Here is a 17,595-nt window from a genome sequence, read left to right on the forward strand (position 1 = left end):
ATTTAAGCTGCTTTTCCCCCTAAAATCCAGGCCACATCTCCTGTATTTGTAGCTCTTGAAAGTGAACTCCTTCAGCATAATCCAAGGTATTGGTGATTTGGAAGAGAAGACAGAAAAAGAACACCTGGGTTCAATGACAGCCAATGGATCTTCCACTGTAACTTGTCTGTACTCTGCTGCCTGGTCATTCTGATTCCATATGTGCCTCACGTATTCCTGGATTTCTCCTACGTGGAGCCACGCACAAGCAGCCATAAGGATACACCTGGCTATGAACCCACATATCTTACTGTTTAGACTTTAAAATTATCTCTAGGAATCCTTGTTTGAAAGAATAATTCATATGAATTTTGCATATTTGGAAGCATGCCAAGGTGTTGAAAGCAAAGGAGTATATTATGAACATCAGAAAGCAAGGTCTCTTGATTATGCTTGAATCAAGCACTCAACCAGGTGAGGGTAAATATGTATTCCCTTTCATTTTGTGGGGACACAAATACAGGTACTAATCCTTTCAAGCAGACATTATGTGGGGTAGAAAAATTAAAAGGCAAGAAAGTAATTTGAAAATGAGAGTTCCCAACAATGAACCATAGTAACCTCATGCAAGACTATGGTTCTATAGTGAATACAAGGGCATATAAAGGTCTGCAGAGCTATCAAAATAAACTGTTTTTATAAAGTTGCTCACATTTAATTTAATTACTTACAACTTGAGAGGGGGTAATGTACTGATCCACAACAGACCTAGTTTGGATGTGGCCTTGGTATTTAGCAAGAGTATTCAGGCAATGGAAATAGCAAGAAGACTCTACAAATTCTATCCAAGTTACATATAAGAAGATGCATAACAAAAACTGAGAAAGACTTTGTAATTTTGTCATCTGTAATTACTATACAGAATTAGTACTAGGAGGAGGAAAAGAATACCTAGGACATGCAAATTAAATGAATATGCAGCAGTACTTAAACTACATTTAAATATGCTTTGTTTGGATAACTATGTCAGAGAACATTTCAGTTGGTTCATCAAAAAAAAAATCATTTAATTTCATAAAAATTATTACAGTAATCTGACAGGTCAAGGACGGGTCTTCATTAATTCTCTTTCTTTGGAACCCTGAAGAAACCTAACAAAATATTGTCCTACTTACTACTTCTGGTATAGGTTTTATTTCCTGACTGTGCAAAATATTTTAACTATGGTTGTCAGTCCAAGTTGTCCATTTGGTGTAAAGGGGGATACATCCTAGGTCAGAACAGTTGCAAACCTCTGTGCAGTACCCCCTTGATACCATCTCTAATCCACTGGTCATGTTGGTGTTGCAATGGACACTGCCTCAAGCAACTGATAAAAGACAAAATCTGCCTCTTTTTTGAACTGCTTAGCAAAGGGCAGGCGGCAAGTGATTACGGATGCACATTTCATAAGTGGATGGAACAAGATGTCTCCTAACAAGAAAAATCCACCTGATGCTATTACTGGTGCTGTTGCTTCTTCCCCTCCAACTTGCTGCTTTCTCTGTAAACAAGAAGTTATGTGCTCATCATAACGTTCGATGTATGTAGTCCATCTCGCCTCACATTCTTACTCATGGGTTGGGAGCCGGATATCGGCTCTGACTCAGCCAACTTTTATTTACTAGCTCGAAGTCTACCATTGGCTGGGCCAAGCAGGTATCCCATGCTGCACTGCTCCATAACCCCAGATTTAGTTTGCTGCGAATCCAACAATCACACCTCATGCATAACAACAATCTAATAAGGTAGAACACTATCAAGGGGAATAAGAAAAAACAAACTACCATTGAAGGGTACTCTAGCACCAATCCCAACCTCCAGATCCTCCAGGAAGGGGGCAGGTGGGAGGGTACGTAAGAATGTGAGGCGAGATGGACTACATACATCGAATGTTATGGTGAGTACATAACTTCTTGATGTTATGTAGTCCAATCTTGCCTACATTCTTACTCGCGGGACAGTGTCCCCAGCACCTCTATCCTGGGAGGCTCAAAGGAAGATACTCCTGAGGACTGTGGAACCAAAGGAAGCCCGGCCCCTAGAAGCCACATCCAGTTTGTAATGAGTAATAAAGGTGTGCAGGGAAGCCCACGTGGCTGCAGCACAAATATCATCCAAAGATAGTCTGGCATGGTATGCCATAGATGCAGAAACAGCCCTAGTAGAGTGAGCCTTGACGGGGAACGGTAGATTTTTTCCCACTGAAGAATAAATAAAGGAAATACAATTCGAAATCCATCTGGAAATGGTAACCTTGGAAATAGGGGAACCCGCTCTATTTTCTGAAAAGGAAAACAATTGGTCAGATTTTCGTAGGTGTTTGGTCCTGTGTAGATAGAATCGTAATTGTCTGTGCACATCCAGTTGATGAAATCTAAACTCTGCCTTGTTCGAGAATTGAGGGAAGAACACTGGCAGCTCAATAGACCGATTGAGATTCACAGTAGATGTTACTTTGGGAAGAAAGGACGGATTAGGTCTAAGAGAAACTCTGTCTTTATGAAAAATTAAATACGGGGGTTTGATGGAAAGAGCTTGAATCTCTGACACCCGTCTGGCTGATGTGATGGCTATTAGGAAAGCTGTCTTCCAGGACAAAAACTTTAATTCACAGGTGGCAGCTGGCTCGAAAGGTGGGGAAGTAAGGGCTTGCAAAACAAAGTTTAGATCCCAGGGCATGACAGGTTCTGACACAGGAGACCGGAGTAATAAGGTGCCCTTTAGAAAGGCCTTACAGAGTTTATGAGCCATAAGGGAAGGCTCATAGGAGGTATGAAAGTTTGAAATAGCCGCCAGCTAGACTTTAATAGTAGCGGGCGCAGAGCCCTGCTGAAAGAGCATGGATAAGAAATCAAAAACAGCAGCAACTGGGGCTGTGTAAGGGTCAATTCCTTGGGCATGAGCCCAAACAGAGAATCTCTTCCATTTGCTGGAATAAATCTTCCTAGTCGAAGACTTATGAGAAGAGGATAAAATGTGCACCACCTCAGGCGAAAAACGATGAAGTCTGACTAACAACGGAAGTGGAGTAGCCAGGCTGTCAACCTGAGGGTCCACAGGGAGGGATGGAACTGTCCCGATATGTGTGTCAGTAGGTCTGGTACTGGGTCCAGAATCCAAGGACTGTCCACAGCGAATGGATGGAGAAAGGAGAACCAGATGTGGCGAGGCCAGTGTGTGGCAATTAGAATCATCTTGCTTCCCAAGGATATGGCTTTCTGAATCACTCTTGGTAACAGAGGAAACGGAGGGAAAGCATAGAGCAGACCAGAGGGCCAATTGTGGACTAGAGCGTCCCTGGGTGACTCCCCCTGTGGGGGGATCAGGGTGAAGTAGTTGCTGCATTTGGCATTGAGGGGATTGGCAAAAAGATCGCAGCAAGGCTGACCCCACCTGCTGAAAATCTGTTCTGCAACCAGACGATTCAGGGACCACTCGTAATGCATCAGAATAGCTCTGCTCAGCCTGTCTGCTATCACAATTGGCCTTCCCCGGAATGTGCGTTGCCACTAGAAAACGTTGGGAAGACACTGCCCACTGCCACACTCGCACAGCCTCTCTGCACAGGGGGCAAGATCTGGTTCCTCCTTGTTTGTTTAGATACCACACAACGGGCATGTTGTCCGAGTGTATTGCAATCATCCCCAGAGGAAGAGAACTCTGAAGTGCCCGCAACGCCAGTAACACCGCTCTCATCTCTAAGACATTGATGTGCAGATGTACCTCGTGATCTTGCCACATGCCTTGGACCGTCCTGCCAAGGTAATGCCCCCCCTCCCCAATCTGGGAGGTGTCCGTGGTCACAGTGGCGACAGATGACTGAGGAACAAATGGTTTCCCCTCGTCCAGACTGGTGGAGCACAGCCACCAACCGAGATCCTGTTTGCATCGGTCCGTGAGTAGGATCTGGTGGGAAAGGGGGAGTTTTTGGAGAGACCATTGGGCAAAGAGAAGCCATTGAAGAAGCTTCATGTGTAATCTCGCTAGAGGCACTAAAATAATGGTAGCTGCCATGGTGCCCAGAAGCTGAAGAACCCATCTCGCCTGTACTTTCCTGAGGGGTAATAAAGCGTGAACCTGATTCTGTAATACTCTGATCCTGTCATGCGGCAAGAAGATCCGCATTTGAACGGTGTCTAGCTCTGTGCCTATAAACGTGACACACTGTGAGGGCAGCAAGGCAGATTTTTCCCAGTTCAATGTTATTCCTAGTCATTGACAGAGGATAATGGTAGTGTCTCTGGCTCGGATGAGTAGATGCCTGGTGGGGGCGGTGAGGAGCCAGTCATCCAGGTACAGAAACACTTGGAATCCTTGACGTCTCAGGTGAGCTGTCACCAGCACCAAACACTTGGTGAACACCCTGGGGGCTGTGGTGAGACCAAAGGGCAGGGCATGAAATTGAAAATGATTGGCTCCTAGCCGGAAGCGTAGGTGCCTCCTGGATGCCCTGTCCATTTTGATATGATAGTAAGCATCCTTGAGGTCGATGGAGCACATCCATACTTCTTTTTCCACTGAAGGTTGACCATTCGGAACTTGGACTTCAGAATGTAGTGGTTTAATCTGCTGAGATCTAGAATGGGTCTCAGGTCCCCTGTTCTTTTTGGCACCAAAAAGAATCTTAAGTCCCTAATCCAATTTGGTCTGAGGGGACAGGTTGGATGACTCCCTTCTTTAGCAGCTTTGAAACCTCTAATGCAGCATGATCCCTTTGACTGGGTGGAACGTCTGAGATTCTCCTGACTGGAGGGGGATCTGATGAAAAAGGGATGGCATAATCTACGGAAACTATTCTTAATACCCATCGATCCTGGGTGATGCTTTCCCAGGCTTCTGGGTACAACGATATGCGGCCCCCGACTGACTCCGGAATAGCACAGTTGGGCAACACATCAGGAACGATGGTAGGAAGAACCGCGAAAGGAATCACAGTCTCCCGAGTTGCGGGGGCCTCCTCTGCCTCTGGAGGGGGGCGTCTTCCACAATAACCCCCCCCTCCTCTGCCTCTGGAGGGGGGCTCACCTTGTGCGGCGGGGAAAAACTTCTGCGATTTCTTGAACCACATCTTCCCTCCCCTCTGAGCCTTGGGGTAAGGCCTCGAGGGAAGGGAAAAATGGACCCCTACAGCAGACAGGGTCTTTCCCTCTTGCTCGCATCTGGTGAGGGTGTCTCTCACTTTGGTCCCAAAGAACGAGGACCCATCAAAAGGAGGGTCAGTGAAGGAAGACTTGAAGGCCTCCACGAAATGACACAGGCACATCCAGGCTTGCCTCCTGAGGGCTACTCCCGAACTGGTTGCCCTTCTCGCCCCCTCGGCTGCATACGACATGAGCCTCATGGACGAGTTGACAACAGAATTGAGGGTAGACACCTGGGCGTTAACCGTGTGTGCTATCGCCTCAGGTACGTTGCCCGCTAGAGTATCTCCTAACTCCTTGAGGAGATCTCTCTGGAGCAGAGTAAAATGACAGAGGTAGTTCAGTGACTGTAGGGTGAAGGTCACTGAAGAGAGGGTATGCTTCCCATACCGGTTTATGTTCCTAGACTCCTTGTTAGGAGGATGGATGTAGGAAGAAGACTCGGCTACTTCCTGCTGTGTGGCTGCCGCCACCACCATGGCATCTACAGAAACCCCTTTGGACAGAAACTCTTTCCCGGGGGGGGGGGCAGAAAGAAACTTATTTGGCCTTCTGGGTACAGGTTCCACCGAATCAGGAATTTTCCACACCCTTCGACAAATTAAATCCAAGAGCTTGTCGAAGGGTGGAGACACCCAGGAGGCGGAGGGTTGAGCACCAAAGGCCTTGAGGAATACCGACTCCTCAGAGGGGGTTTTGGACAGCCATTCGCCTCTCTGTCTCAATATCTCCAGGATGTCGGAGAAAGAGACGTCATCAGAGGACAACTTGGGGGACCCTTTGGACTTCTTGAGGTCAGTATCAGAAGTGAGAGACTCGTCCTGGGAGTCTATGTGCTTCCTCTTGCACGACTTCTTTCTAGGGGCTCCTCAGGCACAGACTCTGAGGGGCCCTCAGAAAGTTGGGGACCGCTCACGAGGGTATCTCCAGACCTTTGGGCTCCACCATCTCTGGATAGGGGGACGTCAGAGGCTCTAGCCGAGGTGGAAGGGGATGGAATGACTGATCCGGGTGATGTAACTGACGATCTGGCCAGTGCGCTCCACATGGCCTCGAAGGCGGGTCCCCCCGAATCTGAGGACCGACCGTTCTCCAAGACTATGACTGGAGTTGGGGTCCCCTGAGCCGATGCGACGAGAGGGAGGCTCGGAACCAACAGGTGTCCCGGAGTATCCCCCATGGGCCCGACTGAGAAAACCCGAGTGCCAAACCCTGTGGACGGAGCCGACTGGGTCGGAGCTGACGTCAGCACCGATAAACCCTTGAGGGGTATCGGAGCTGGTGCGGGAACATCACTTGGAGCGGAGCACTCTGGCTCCGAAGACAAGAAAGTGCTCAGAGGAGGAACCATCGACACAAGCATCGGGACGGGCTCCGGAGCTGACTGGGTCGGAGCCCGGAGCTGACTGGGTCGGAGCCGAGAATAATTTTGCCAACACCGACGACTGCAGGAGCCTCTGTACCACCCTATCGACATCCAAATCAGAAAGTCTGGAGGATTTGGAGGACAGGGAGGGAGATTGGGATCTCCTCTCAGGAGAACCATGCCTAACACTGGGCGACCGGCTCCGAATGGGTTCCAGTAAAATAGGAGCTGACGCCGATTCCAGTATTAAAGATACCTCTTGTGGCCCCGAGGACAGAGGAGGTAGAATCAAGTTTAGAAATTTCTCCGGGGGCTCCGAGGAGACAGACGGAGCCGGAGATCTCTTGTTCGCCTTCGAAGTTTTAGACTTGGACTGAGAACTAGAAGTCGAGTCTAAAGGCTCCTCAATCGAAGGTTTGGAGTCCCTTCAATATTAGTTCATGTTTCCTCTCCTGGAGCACCCTCGGACTGAAGGCGTGACAGAAGCTACAAAACTCTTGCAAATGAATTGCTCCTAGGCAGTAAACACATACAGAATGGCCATCCGTAATGGACATTTTGTAACTACACTTGGAACATTTTTTAAAACCGGAAGGTTTATGTTCCTTCTGATCCTTAGACATCTTGCACAAGCAGACCACTGAAAACAACCTAGCTGTAAAAACAGTAAAGGCGGGAAAACTACTGATCAGACTACACAAGGCAACCAAAGAACCTCCAAGTAAAACGGTTCCTTACTAACTCACAACACACTACTTAATAAGCAGAACACATTTATCCAAATATACACTAACAGAAGTCTTCCACAAAAAGGAAACGGAACACTACACACAGAAAGGAGGACTAGGTCCTCTAAGTAAAACGGGCCTAGCCCACCGGAACAGTTAGGGATACCAACTACACAAACAAAAAACACTACAAACATGCAACAAGAATAGCTATTAAAATAGCTTTTGTGGTTGAACAACTAGCAAATTTCTCAAGAGAAATTGAAAAAAGAAGGTACTTAGCCACAGCCAAGCAAGCCCACGTCCTAGCTACACCAGATACAGACTGACAATCATAATTTTTGTAATGACAACTTGTTTAGGCTCCAACTGGAAAAGAAAGAACTCAGTTGGCAGTTACGTTTGGTGGCACATAAAACTCCCGGCCTTAATGAGGCTTGTTCGATTATGTGCTTATTAAAATTGAACAGTCTATGGAGATAAATTATTTCTTATGTGCGAATTCCATGTGAAAAAATTTTTATAAGGTGTAAATTAGCCCCCTAGGTAATGTAACATCATATGTGCCCAAATAGGGAGTTGACACTTTCCCTGTTTCTATTACTGTCGCTATATTCTAGTAGACTTTTTAGTTTTAGTTTATTATGTCTTTTACTATTACATTAGTTCAGTAGTAGAAAGTAGGTTAGTTTTAAATACACTATGTATATACACCGAACAGGTTAACACATATTGAATACAGTGATTTTATTAAGGTAGAGTTTATTAAAGGGTAGAATTAGTTTTTTAAAACTAGTTATGTTATATATACATATACTTTTTAAATTAGGTTATGTTATAAATGTTCTTAACGTTATAAATATTTTAAACGTTTTAAATGTGTTAATTTTTTCATTTAATTTTTTCATTATTATGACTTTTTAACATTTGGACGTTTAAATAAGTTTATTTCTAAAAGGAAAAGGGTTTGTACTATGTATTATGTATTATGTTCATACTAGTTCGTACTTGTATGTGTAATTTTTGGTTACTGGATGTTCCCTGCATATTGAATTAGGTTATTTTATCCAGCTAGTTGATTCAGTTGATTATGGTCTATTTGTTGAATACACTGAATTATTTAGGAATTGGTCTAATTAATTAATTGCGTGTATTTAAGTATTTAAATAGGATATTTGAATTGAACTACATCCTGTCTGAAGAAGTTCGGGCAGTGGAACTTGCGTGCAATAAACAACTTTACCCTACGAGGATTCCTGTGGATTTATCTGCTACAAATCTATTTTCACTTTACGAACACTTCGTGTGGACTATTTTTATTATTTTTTGAGTCCTCCACCTCGGATACATTTGTGAAACCCACCCTTTGGTCTTTTTGTTACGTTTGTTGTACACGCAGTTGTTTGGTTCTTAGCTACACGAGCGGCAAACGAGATCTGGGGTTATGGAGCAGTGCAGCATGGGATACCTGCTTGGCCCAGCCAATGGGAGACTTTGAGCTAGTAAATAAAAGTTGGCCGAGTCGGAGCCGATATTCGGCTCCGAACCCGCGAGTAAGAATGTAGGTGAGATTGGAATACATAACATCTGCTATTTCATCCTGCGTCACTATTACCAGAAAAGAGCAACCTGCATCTATGTCAAAGGGTTGACTTCTTAAAAAATATTTAAAAATGTTCCATTACTTCTATTTTAATCTATTAAAGCTACTATGTGCAGAAAATATTAAACAAAGCCCTTGACCTCAGTCATACCAACACTCCATTATAGCTTCCAGTATCTCTAATAACAACAAAGGTTTGAAAATAACTTTACTAAATACTGGAAGTACCAAGAGTAAGTGGGCAACACTATATATCTAATAAAGCAGGAACAGTTGCATACCGTGACTGTTACAGAGGATGATGATATCCTATTTGACAGTATTAGAACATGTGACTTCCTCATACATAAATAATATGCCTCTTATTAAGAACTGGATGTGGGATCCTACTGCCAACAATGAAAACTAATACATTCAAACCAAACTAATCATGAAGAACATCTTAGAGAAGCTGCTGCTTCCAACTTGTTACTTACACTAATGGTTAGTGGAAATCAAATAAAAGTTCAGTTAGGTGTAATCAATATTCATCCACCATTATCTTTAAAATTATTAGAAAATGCACTGCACGAAATTTAAAGTCCCCACTAAAAAATATGACTAAGATTCTGGCCGGCTATAACCTTCAATAAATTGCCTCAGAATCAGCTAGAACAATTCTGACAACTGGTTCCATTTCAACACAATGTACTTATAAAAAAGGCTACCACATAACAAAATTGTAACAGTTTAGTCCAACACATTTATAAACTAAATCCCAGTGCATACAATGTAGTCAATAAAAACATCAAGGGCCTACTTCCAAAAGACTTGCTGTCAGTTTAAGTGACCACTTACATTGACAGCAGCATGAGAGCGGGTATTTTATAATCTGGCCCGGAGTTTAGCCTGTTTAGAAATAGACCTTATTCACTGAAGTCAGTCACTTACACTGACAGCAACTCTTTTGTAATGGGGCCCCAAAAGTCTCGCCAATTCTGAATGATGGTAAATCATTTTCTGAATCCAAAGAAAATGTCCTCTTAGTCAAATTAAATTCACTTGACTAAAGCCTACTCCACATTGATAATAGCCCATCAATTGCACTTCAGATTTTCCGTGTATCCTACTTCCACTCTGGAAATGTTCTTTCTAGCCAGATTAAAAAAGACTCAGTGAAAAGTGTTCCTTGTTCATATCAATTTCGGAGAGAGAGAGACAACATAAAGAAATAGATGAAACCTGTGTTGAGAGGAAGAAAACTTCTTTGAAACAAAAAATGTTAAGCCTTTTTAATCATACAAAACAAATAGAATAACAGCAAATCTATCCACAACCCCTTTTCCCATTTTTGCACATGGGGTTGGGGTATCACTTCACAGTGACAATCATCTAGAGCCAAGGTTTACACCACCAGGTAGCTGGTTCTGCCACGATAGTTCTTCACTCACACCTATGGCCAATTTAGAGTGTCCAATCCACCTACTACATGTCTTTGGAATGTGGGAGGAAATCGACATGAACACAGGGAGAACACGCAGACTCCACACTAAAGGCACCCCAGCTGAGAATCAAACCAGGGAACCTCTTGATGTGAAGCAACAACACTATCTGCTGAGCCACTGTGCCACCCTCAAATGTTTAAATAAAAAAATTCATCTCAGAACAAAGGAAACACTTTGTGCTAACACCACAAAATATATGTAGAAAGTGACTTAAGAGTTTACAAGGGATTCAGCAAATAAGTCAAATATGTCTTCACACTAAGATCTGTTTGTAAAGTTGTTTCTAGAGCAAATTAGTGATTCATTATAAAAGGTGTATCCCTTTACGCAGTGAATATTGATTTAGCTCCTTTACAAAAACTATCTGTTCCTTGATGTACCTATGAATGGTTTATAGGGAGTTATGAGGCATGCAGTCCAGGACACCATTAAGGAGCCTGACCCAAATCCCAGACTGACCCAAAGTTCTGCCTGGTTAAGTGACTTCCAGGAAGTAGCTTGTTAACAGTTCATAGCCTTAATCTTCTGTGCTGTCAGTCTGTTTCAGAACTCTATCCTTCTTAGAGAAGTTTACTGTGCAACAGCCCAAGATGTATACTCCAACTTAACATAGTTTGGATGTTTCCAGTCAGTATTTAGAGTTAGTCGTAGCACCAAACTGGGTAGCAGTACCATATAACAACTCTGCCAAGATATGAGATGAGCAGAAGGCTTAAACATTAGTGTGTTTCCACGCGCTTGAATTTTCCATTTAATTACTCTTTATTATACTTCATCAAAGAGCAGTTTGTTCAGATTAACCTACTAGTCATCCACTACAGCCAGTTTTCTACCTGGGCACTATATGGGCTTTCTCCCTACCACAGCTTACCATAGGAAGAATAAGGAGTGGAGTACACCACTCATGAGTTCCAATGGTGAGGCAGGGGTCATTCTCAGACCAAAAGCACACCCAAGTTGCACAATGGAATAACCAAGTGTTCACCCTTTTACTCCTGTCCAGTGCCTTTACTTGCTGCCCTAACACTCACATAACACCACTTCCTCAGTTTCCACCTACTAGCAAACAGCAATAGTATTCACTGCATCTATCAGAACTCATTACATATTACTGAAGAATGATCTCAAGTGGCCACCACGGAAGGGTTCCATTTTCCAATACGTCTTTACCTACTTATTTATTTATATACTAAAATCAGCCACACCATAATTAAATGACAAAATACCTAAACCCCCCTGGATCTCACCATTCCATCTAGAATGATATTTATATTTATGTAGATATAAAAATTGGCTCCCTATCGAAATGCCAGCACTTGTAATGCCTTGTGCCGACACGCCAAAAGAAAAAAAAAACTGAAAATGCAGAAGAGTGAATATCAAACATTGCTCTTCTCTTTTAAACTTGTTTTTTGCCCCCTTGCACCCCCCCAAACATATATAAAGCTGTTAGAAATCATCATATCATAGGTAAAATATTCAGAGAAATTGCCATTTGTGCTTAGTATATGTTTAGTCAGCTTTAGCGAGTCCTGACATTTTAAATAGTTGCCATAAAATTAACCATGCCTTAATTTCATGCCTGAGTCCCTAGTTTCACCACTCCATCTAGAAAGATATTTTAGCTGCTTCAAGGGCCTGATGTAGCAGCTCTGCAGATGCCTTTGATTTTTCCTCACACAACTTAACCATTGAAGTCTGTCTACCTGAAGTTGCTTATTTTTTCTATCTCCTATAAAATTTTCTTCTAGTGATATCAAATAAGACTTGCTCCCCACTCACCCAAGCACACAAAGAATCTTTGAGAAGGCACCCGAGAGAATACTTGTTTCAAGTGCAACAAAACAGCAGACTTTATACCAGTGTAACAGATGAGATGGTGCTCTGTGTGACTCAACCAAACACATTAGCAATGTTACTTGCACAGCTTACTTGTTCCTGATAATCCAATTAATTTAATGATTTAACAAAGAATCATAGCCCAATTACTTCATGTCATAATAGAGAATTGTTACTGACAGGCCGAAAATTGTTAGTGCCAGGTACCTCTCAGCTGTATGTATTAATGTCATGCAATGAAAGCACTATTCTCTTCTGGTATTTTACGTATTACTTTGGGATACTTGTATGCACCAGGTAAACTCTGATGGACCTGACAACTGTTGGCAAAACACCTAATAGTTTACCACCTTCATTATTTCATTACATAAGTTTCAATTTTATTTTACAACTTTGAGAACTCTTGTGCTAAAAACCTGTTAGTCACACAGATACCAACAGCAAACATACAGAATGGAATCACAGGAATTAAAAATGTTATAGTTGCATGAAATGACATTGTTTTTGGGGTAATAATCTGCAGTCTGACACTTTATACAATGTTGAAAAAAACACAACAGCATGCATGATTTTTCTGTACAAGCCAGTTAAGAAATTCTACAATGACAAATTTAAAACATTAACATTTAAGGAAAGATAAAGACTTCCACCTGTGAGTGGATACCAGTGGGGAAGAAATATTCTTTTTCCATGTACACAGTGGCTGCCGCCCAACAATGAACATGGTGAACAATACAATACTGGAGGTTTCTGGGACACATCTGTTTCACTTGCAGCAATGAAGCTGGATGGCTGTTGAGTGGTTCAACATTAGCACTGACACATCAAGGTCACTGGAGGTTTACTTTCTTCTCTTTGGAAGAAGTGTGCATAAGAACAGCCATACAAAAGGCTTACAGAGCTACATCATGCTACGAGTCTACACTTTCAGGTCAGATTTAAGGCCAGTCACCATTTGGTGAAACCATCATGGTCTCAAAGCTATACAATGAAGGAAATATAATTAGACAGTTGAAGACATTCACAAAGAAAGCATCTTAACAATGTTTCAATACATACCATCTTCATCAGTCCGAACTACTATTGGCAGACTTTCGGGTCCTGGTCCAACTTGCGTGTGTGCCATCGCTGTCACTTGGTATTCAGTCCATTTCTGTAAATTCTCCAGCAGTATCTGATTAGTCTGTGGTGGAATATCTTTCACTTCCTGTAAAAGTCTATCTTCCCCTTGAAGCGGCCGATATCGCACACTGTATCCAACCAGCACACCATTTTGATTCTCTGCTGGCGGTGGACGCCAACTTACCATTATTGTGGTAGAACTGGAACTGGTGCACTTTACATCTTGAGGGGGGGCAGATGGCTCTAATGGTAGGAAAGGATGGATGCAGGTAGGAAAGGATGAAAAGAAAAGATGGGAGAGATAAAAAAACAAAATGATAAAAAAAGAAAGGAACTACCCAAACGTTTGGATTAGGAAATAAAAATAAATTATAAAAAAAGTAAAACTAAACAAGGGGGTTTCCAAAAGCAAACAAATTAAATATAGCCAGGAGTTTTAAGCCAAAACAGATTTAAATTAAAAAATAAACATGCATAGTTATGTCCCCCTCCCCAAGAAATTAAGACTATTAACACAATTGATCCAAATAATGTGTTACTACTTATCTTTGTCAATTAAGACCAAATTGACGGAATACACCAGAGAACATTTTATTCTAGCAAAACCCATGTAATAAATAAGGTCGCCACTCAGATAAAAGTTTTGCTATCTGAGCTGCTGCATTTACAAAGTTCATTAGGAGGACTGACCAAAAACAATTTTAAGAATTTGCCAAACGTGGACAGGTGTCAGGTTATGCTTTTCATGTCTTTATCTCACCAGTATTGGACAACTTTAAATCAATAAGATGGCTAACAAAGCTGGGAAAGGATGCATATCAGAGGACACATATACAGACAAAAGGGTGATGTGCTTAGAACTCCTGACTCATTGATAGAGTAATTAAAAATCAATCAAAACAACATTAATTTGGGAAATTTAAAAGAAAAAAACAAAACAAATTTAACTTAAAATGTAAAATTAAAAATAATCCACCATAACTCTTATTCCATACGTACCTGCAGTTCTTCAAATTTAACTTTTAGACTTTCTTACCAATATGCACATATGTGACAACAGGTCAGACTGAACTGAATGAAATATAACTTTCATACTTTACATCTCTAGGTAGGACTTTTCTGTTTATGTTTGGAGTTAAAAAGAAAAATTATCTGCACAATCTAATGAGATGTACATGGTTGGACTGCCTCCTGACAAGGCAACTGACACAAACAAAGGTTATTTTGGAGCAAATATTTTAGCTCTGCTTCAGCTAACTAGGCTGTACAGTTCAGTCTGACCTTACCTGCCCTTGCCATCCTATGCCTAAAATGGTTGAAGTAATGAACGACAGCACAGATGAGTCAGAGCCCATCAGTACTAAGGTTAGTGGTTTCTATGTGCTGTCTTGTATCTGGTAGACTAAACCAAAGGTCAGTTATACTAGACTGCTTCCTAATTACCAGCCTCACATACACTTCAGAACACTAGAAAAAAACTGAGCATTCTGTGTAGACTGGATACCAAAACAGTTGCAATGATTTGCTCAGGAATGTAATACAGCATTGATTATTGTTAGTGTTTTAATGCCTCAACACATTGTTGCACAAGCTGCACTACTTTTAAAAAAACAGATGGCAGTCTCTCTCTACAGCACTGTAATGCATGCATACATGAAACCAGCACCCCCAAGGCACTGCTGTAGCTCTTAAGAATATCTCAGTTTGGGCCACATTAGGAATTGGAAGGGGATGGGGAAGGAACACACACACATTTACAGCACTTCACAATCCAATCCAACCAGTTTCTGCAGAACAATATTTTATTAGTGAGGAAGCTGCTCTAACAGGACACATGCTCACTGCCAACAATAATTTATTAATGTTTTAATGATCTGGCAGCCATCCATAGAAAGTAGACTTTTAAGCTAAAATTGTATTGCCCTTTCCTTGGATCCTCTTTAGAGGATGAGTAGGCCAATAAATTAACTTTCACAGTCCCAACATTTAGCAGTACTAACTCCATACAAACAAATCAGAAAAGAATTTTAGTGAATGTCTATTGCTTATGTCACATCACCAAAGGTCCTCTACAGAAGGAAATTAAAATCTTCTTTGTAGGCCTAACTGCAGAGCTGCAGGCTACCCTCATGTGGCATCATGGTAGCAATGACTAAGCCCTGGCTATATGCTTAGGTTACTGGAGGGCAGCAGATCACTTAAAGTAGTGAAAAAATATCATCTGAAGACTGCTCTCCTTCAGTACAGGAGGAAATACTCTTTACCTCTATGGTCCAACCCTCAGTGGAGTTTTAGAAGTCTTCCATCAGCCTAGAATATTAGCATAATTCCTACCATCATATGACTCCTTGGGTATTATCATCACACACATACTTCTGTGGAGGCAGGACATCCCCATATTAATGGGTTATGCCAGGCTGCCTAAGTAACTGATTGAAGCCACACAGAAAGCTAAAAATGCATTACAATTAAAAAAAAACTACAACACAATCATAAGCAAGATTTCAGAGAACAAGAGTTAAATACTAACAAGTGGACACTTCTGCAACATCTTTACCTGGGAATCCACTATGCCCTCTGTCAAGTGAGGGTTTGCGTGTTCCTGTAATAGCAGCAAGTCCTACACTTTTCAAACTGTCAGACTAGTACAACTTTTGGAAATGGTATCATTTGTTAGAGTTATTGGTAGGTTGGATTGCATATGTGAAAACGCTTAAGAACAGCCAGTACTACTTACCTCACAATAGCTGTGAAAAGGGATTATTTTGACTGTCCAAGCCTTAGAATGACCCTGCTGATTTTCTTTTAATAACCAGCCTTTTAACCTTTAAAATGCCACAGATTAACTTACTTCAGTGACTGCTCTATATAGGCTTGCTTGGGATCACTATAAGCCTATATCATATTTCCGCAACCTGAAAAATAATAGCTAAAAGGATTTCTGAAATGCGAACGAATTAAAAAAATCAAATATTTACTACCCCCAGCATGAAATAACTTATGCATGTGTGCACAAAACTTTCAGCTTTTCAGTAAGGCAGAAACATATTAGGACCATACCAGGATGGCAATAACTAAGGGAATTCTTATTGGGAAACTGTGGAAAATCCCCTGTTCTAACCAGGGAGGACCCCAAGCCCATCTAGGGCATGGATCATCTTGTTTACAATGAAAATAAAGTGTTGACCAAAAGTTGCCACAACCCATTTTTGTGATTTAATTTGTTGAATCAGTGTACAGTGGTTTGTGATGCATTGCAGGCTTGGTATTTTGGTTGACTAAGATACATTTCAACAGCCTGAAGATTGATCACTCTAGTTTGAAAATCTAAATCTTGACCATCCTCCCACACCCACTGCAAATTATACATACTAACCAAGATCACACAATCCCAGTAGAAAGGAGTATTCCTTTACACTGGAATTGTGGATCTCGCACACTTTTGAACTATCTGTATGGTCAATGAAAAGCAATCAATTAAACATATCGACCAAAACAATGGAACCTACAGATATATGATCAATGATTTACAACCCACAATTGTTACATAAGATGCATAAAACAAGGAATAGCTAAAGGGCAAACTGTGTAAAAAAGTACTGCAGTAACATTGGAAAGACTTGCACTTTGGGGCAAGTACAACGCAATCAACACAGGTTAAACTAACTTAAATAGGTATATTTCTGAACAGTGGCATCATTAGTTACAAGTGGAAGAAATCTCAATGCGAAAACAAGTCGAAAGATAATGATATATGTAAATCTCAATTCAAAAATAAGTCGAAAGGTAATGATATATGTATATACACAAACATATAAATATTAAGATACAATGCTTTCAAAAATAAATAAAAAAAAAAATCAAGGGCCTAAAACATAAAGAATAATGCAGACTGTCTCAAAGGCTTGTCCGTCTTCTCAGTAACAAAGGCTACTGATCTCTGGCTTGCATATAGAGCTTCAACAGACCCTATTCTGTCAAACCTACTATGCATTCGCAAGTCCAATGGCATCATAAACAATCATTTGAGGAACCTCAAAATGTTTTGCAAAATAAATAAATGTTGGAGGCATAGGTTTGTATCAGAAAGAATACCACCTCTATAAATACATGCAGGTCCATGTTTACCCTTCGAACAAAATCATCAAATGGCTACTTGAACACTAAACATCGAACATCCCGTTTATCGAACAGGCATATCATCGTAAGTAAAATCAACAAACTGTCATACCTGGTCAAACAAAAGGACAGAGCACATAGTACAAGTAAATGTAACACTAAATGGGCTGAT

The 17,595-nt window shown here is 41.5% G+C and overlaps 1 protein-coding gene across 32 annotated transcripts in view; it reads right to left on the reverse strand.

Moving 5' to 3' along the window:
- LOC122787386 (receptor-type tyrosine-protein phosphatase S-like) overlaps positions 1 to 17,595 on the reverse strand; it is a 3,272,784-nt gene that overhangs the window by 710,007 nt on the left and 2,545,182 nt on the right. For 21 of the 32 annotated variants that reach the window (XM_044054059.1, XM_044054057.1, XM_044054056.1 and 18 more), the window contains one exon: positions 13,242 to 13,547. The exons of the other annotated variants lie outside the window; for them this stretch is intronic. In XM_044054059.1, the coding sequence (XP_043909994.1) occupies positions 13,242 to 13,547 (306 nt within the window). The remainder of the gene's footprint in view (positions 1 to 13,241; positions 13,548 to 17,595) is intronic. 32 annotated transcript variants of the gene reach the window in all.

This window comes from Protopterus annectens, chromosome 13.part0 (genome assembly GCF_019279795.1).
Source record: "Protopterus annectens isolate FY-2018-M chromosome 13.part0, PAN1.0, whole genome shotgun sequence".
NCBI lineage: Eukaryota > Metazoa > Chordata > Ceratodontiformes > Protopteridae > Protopterus > Protopterus annectens.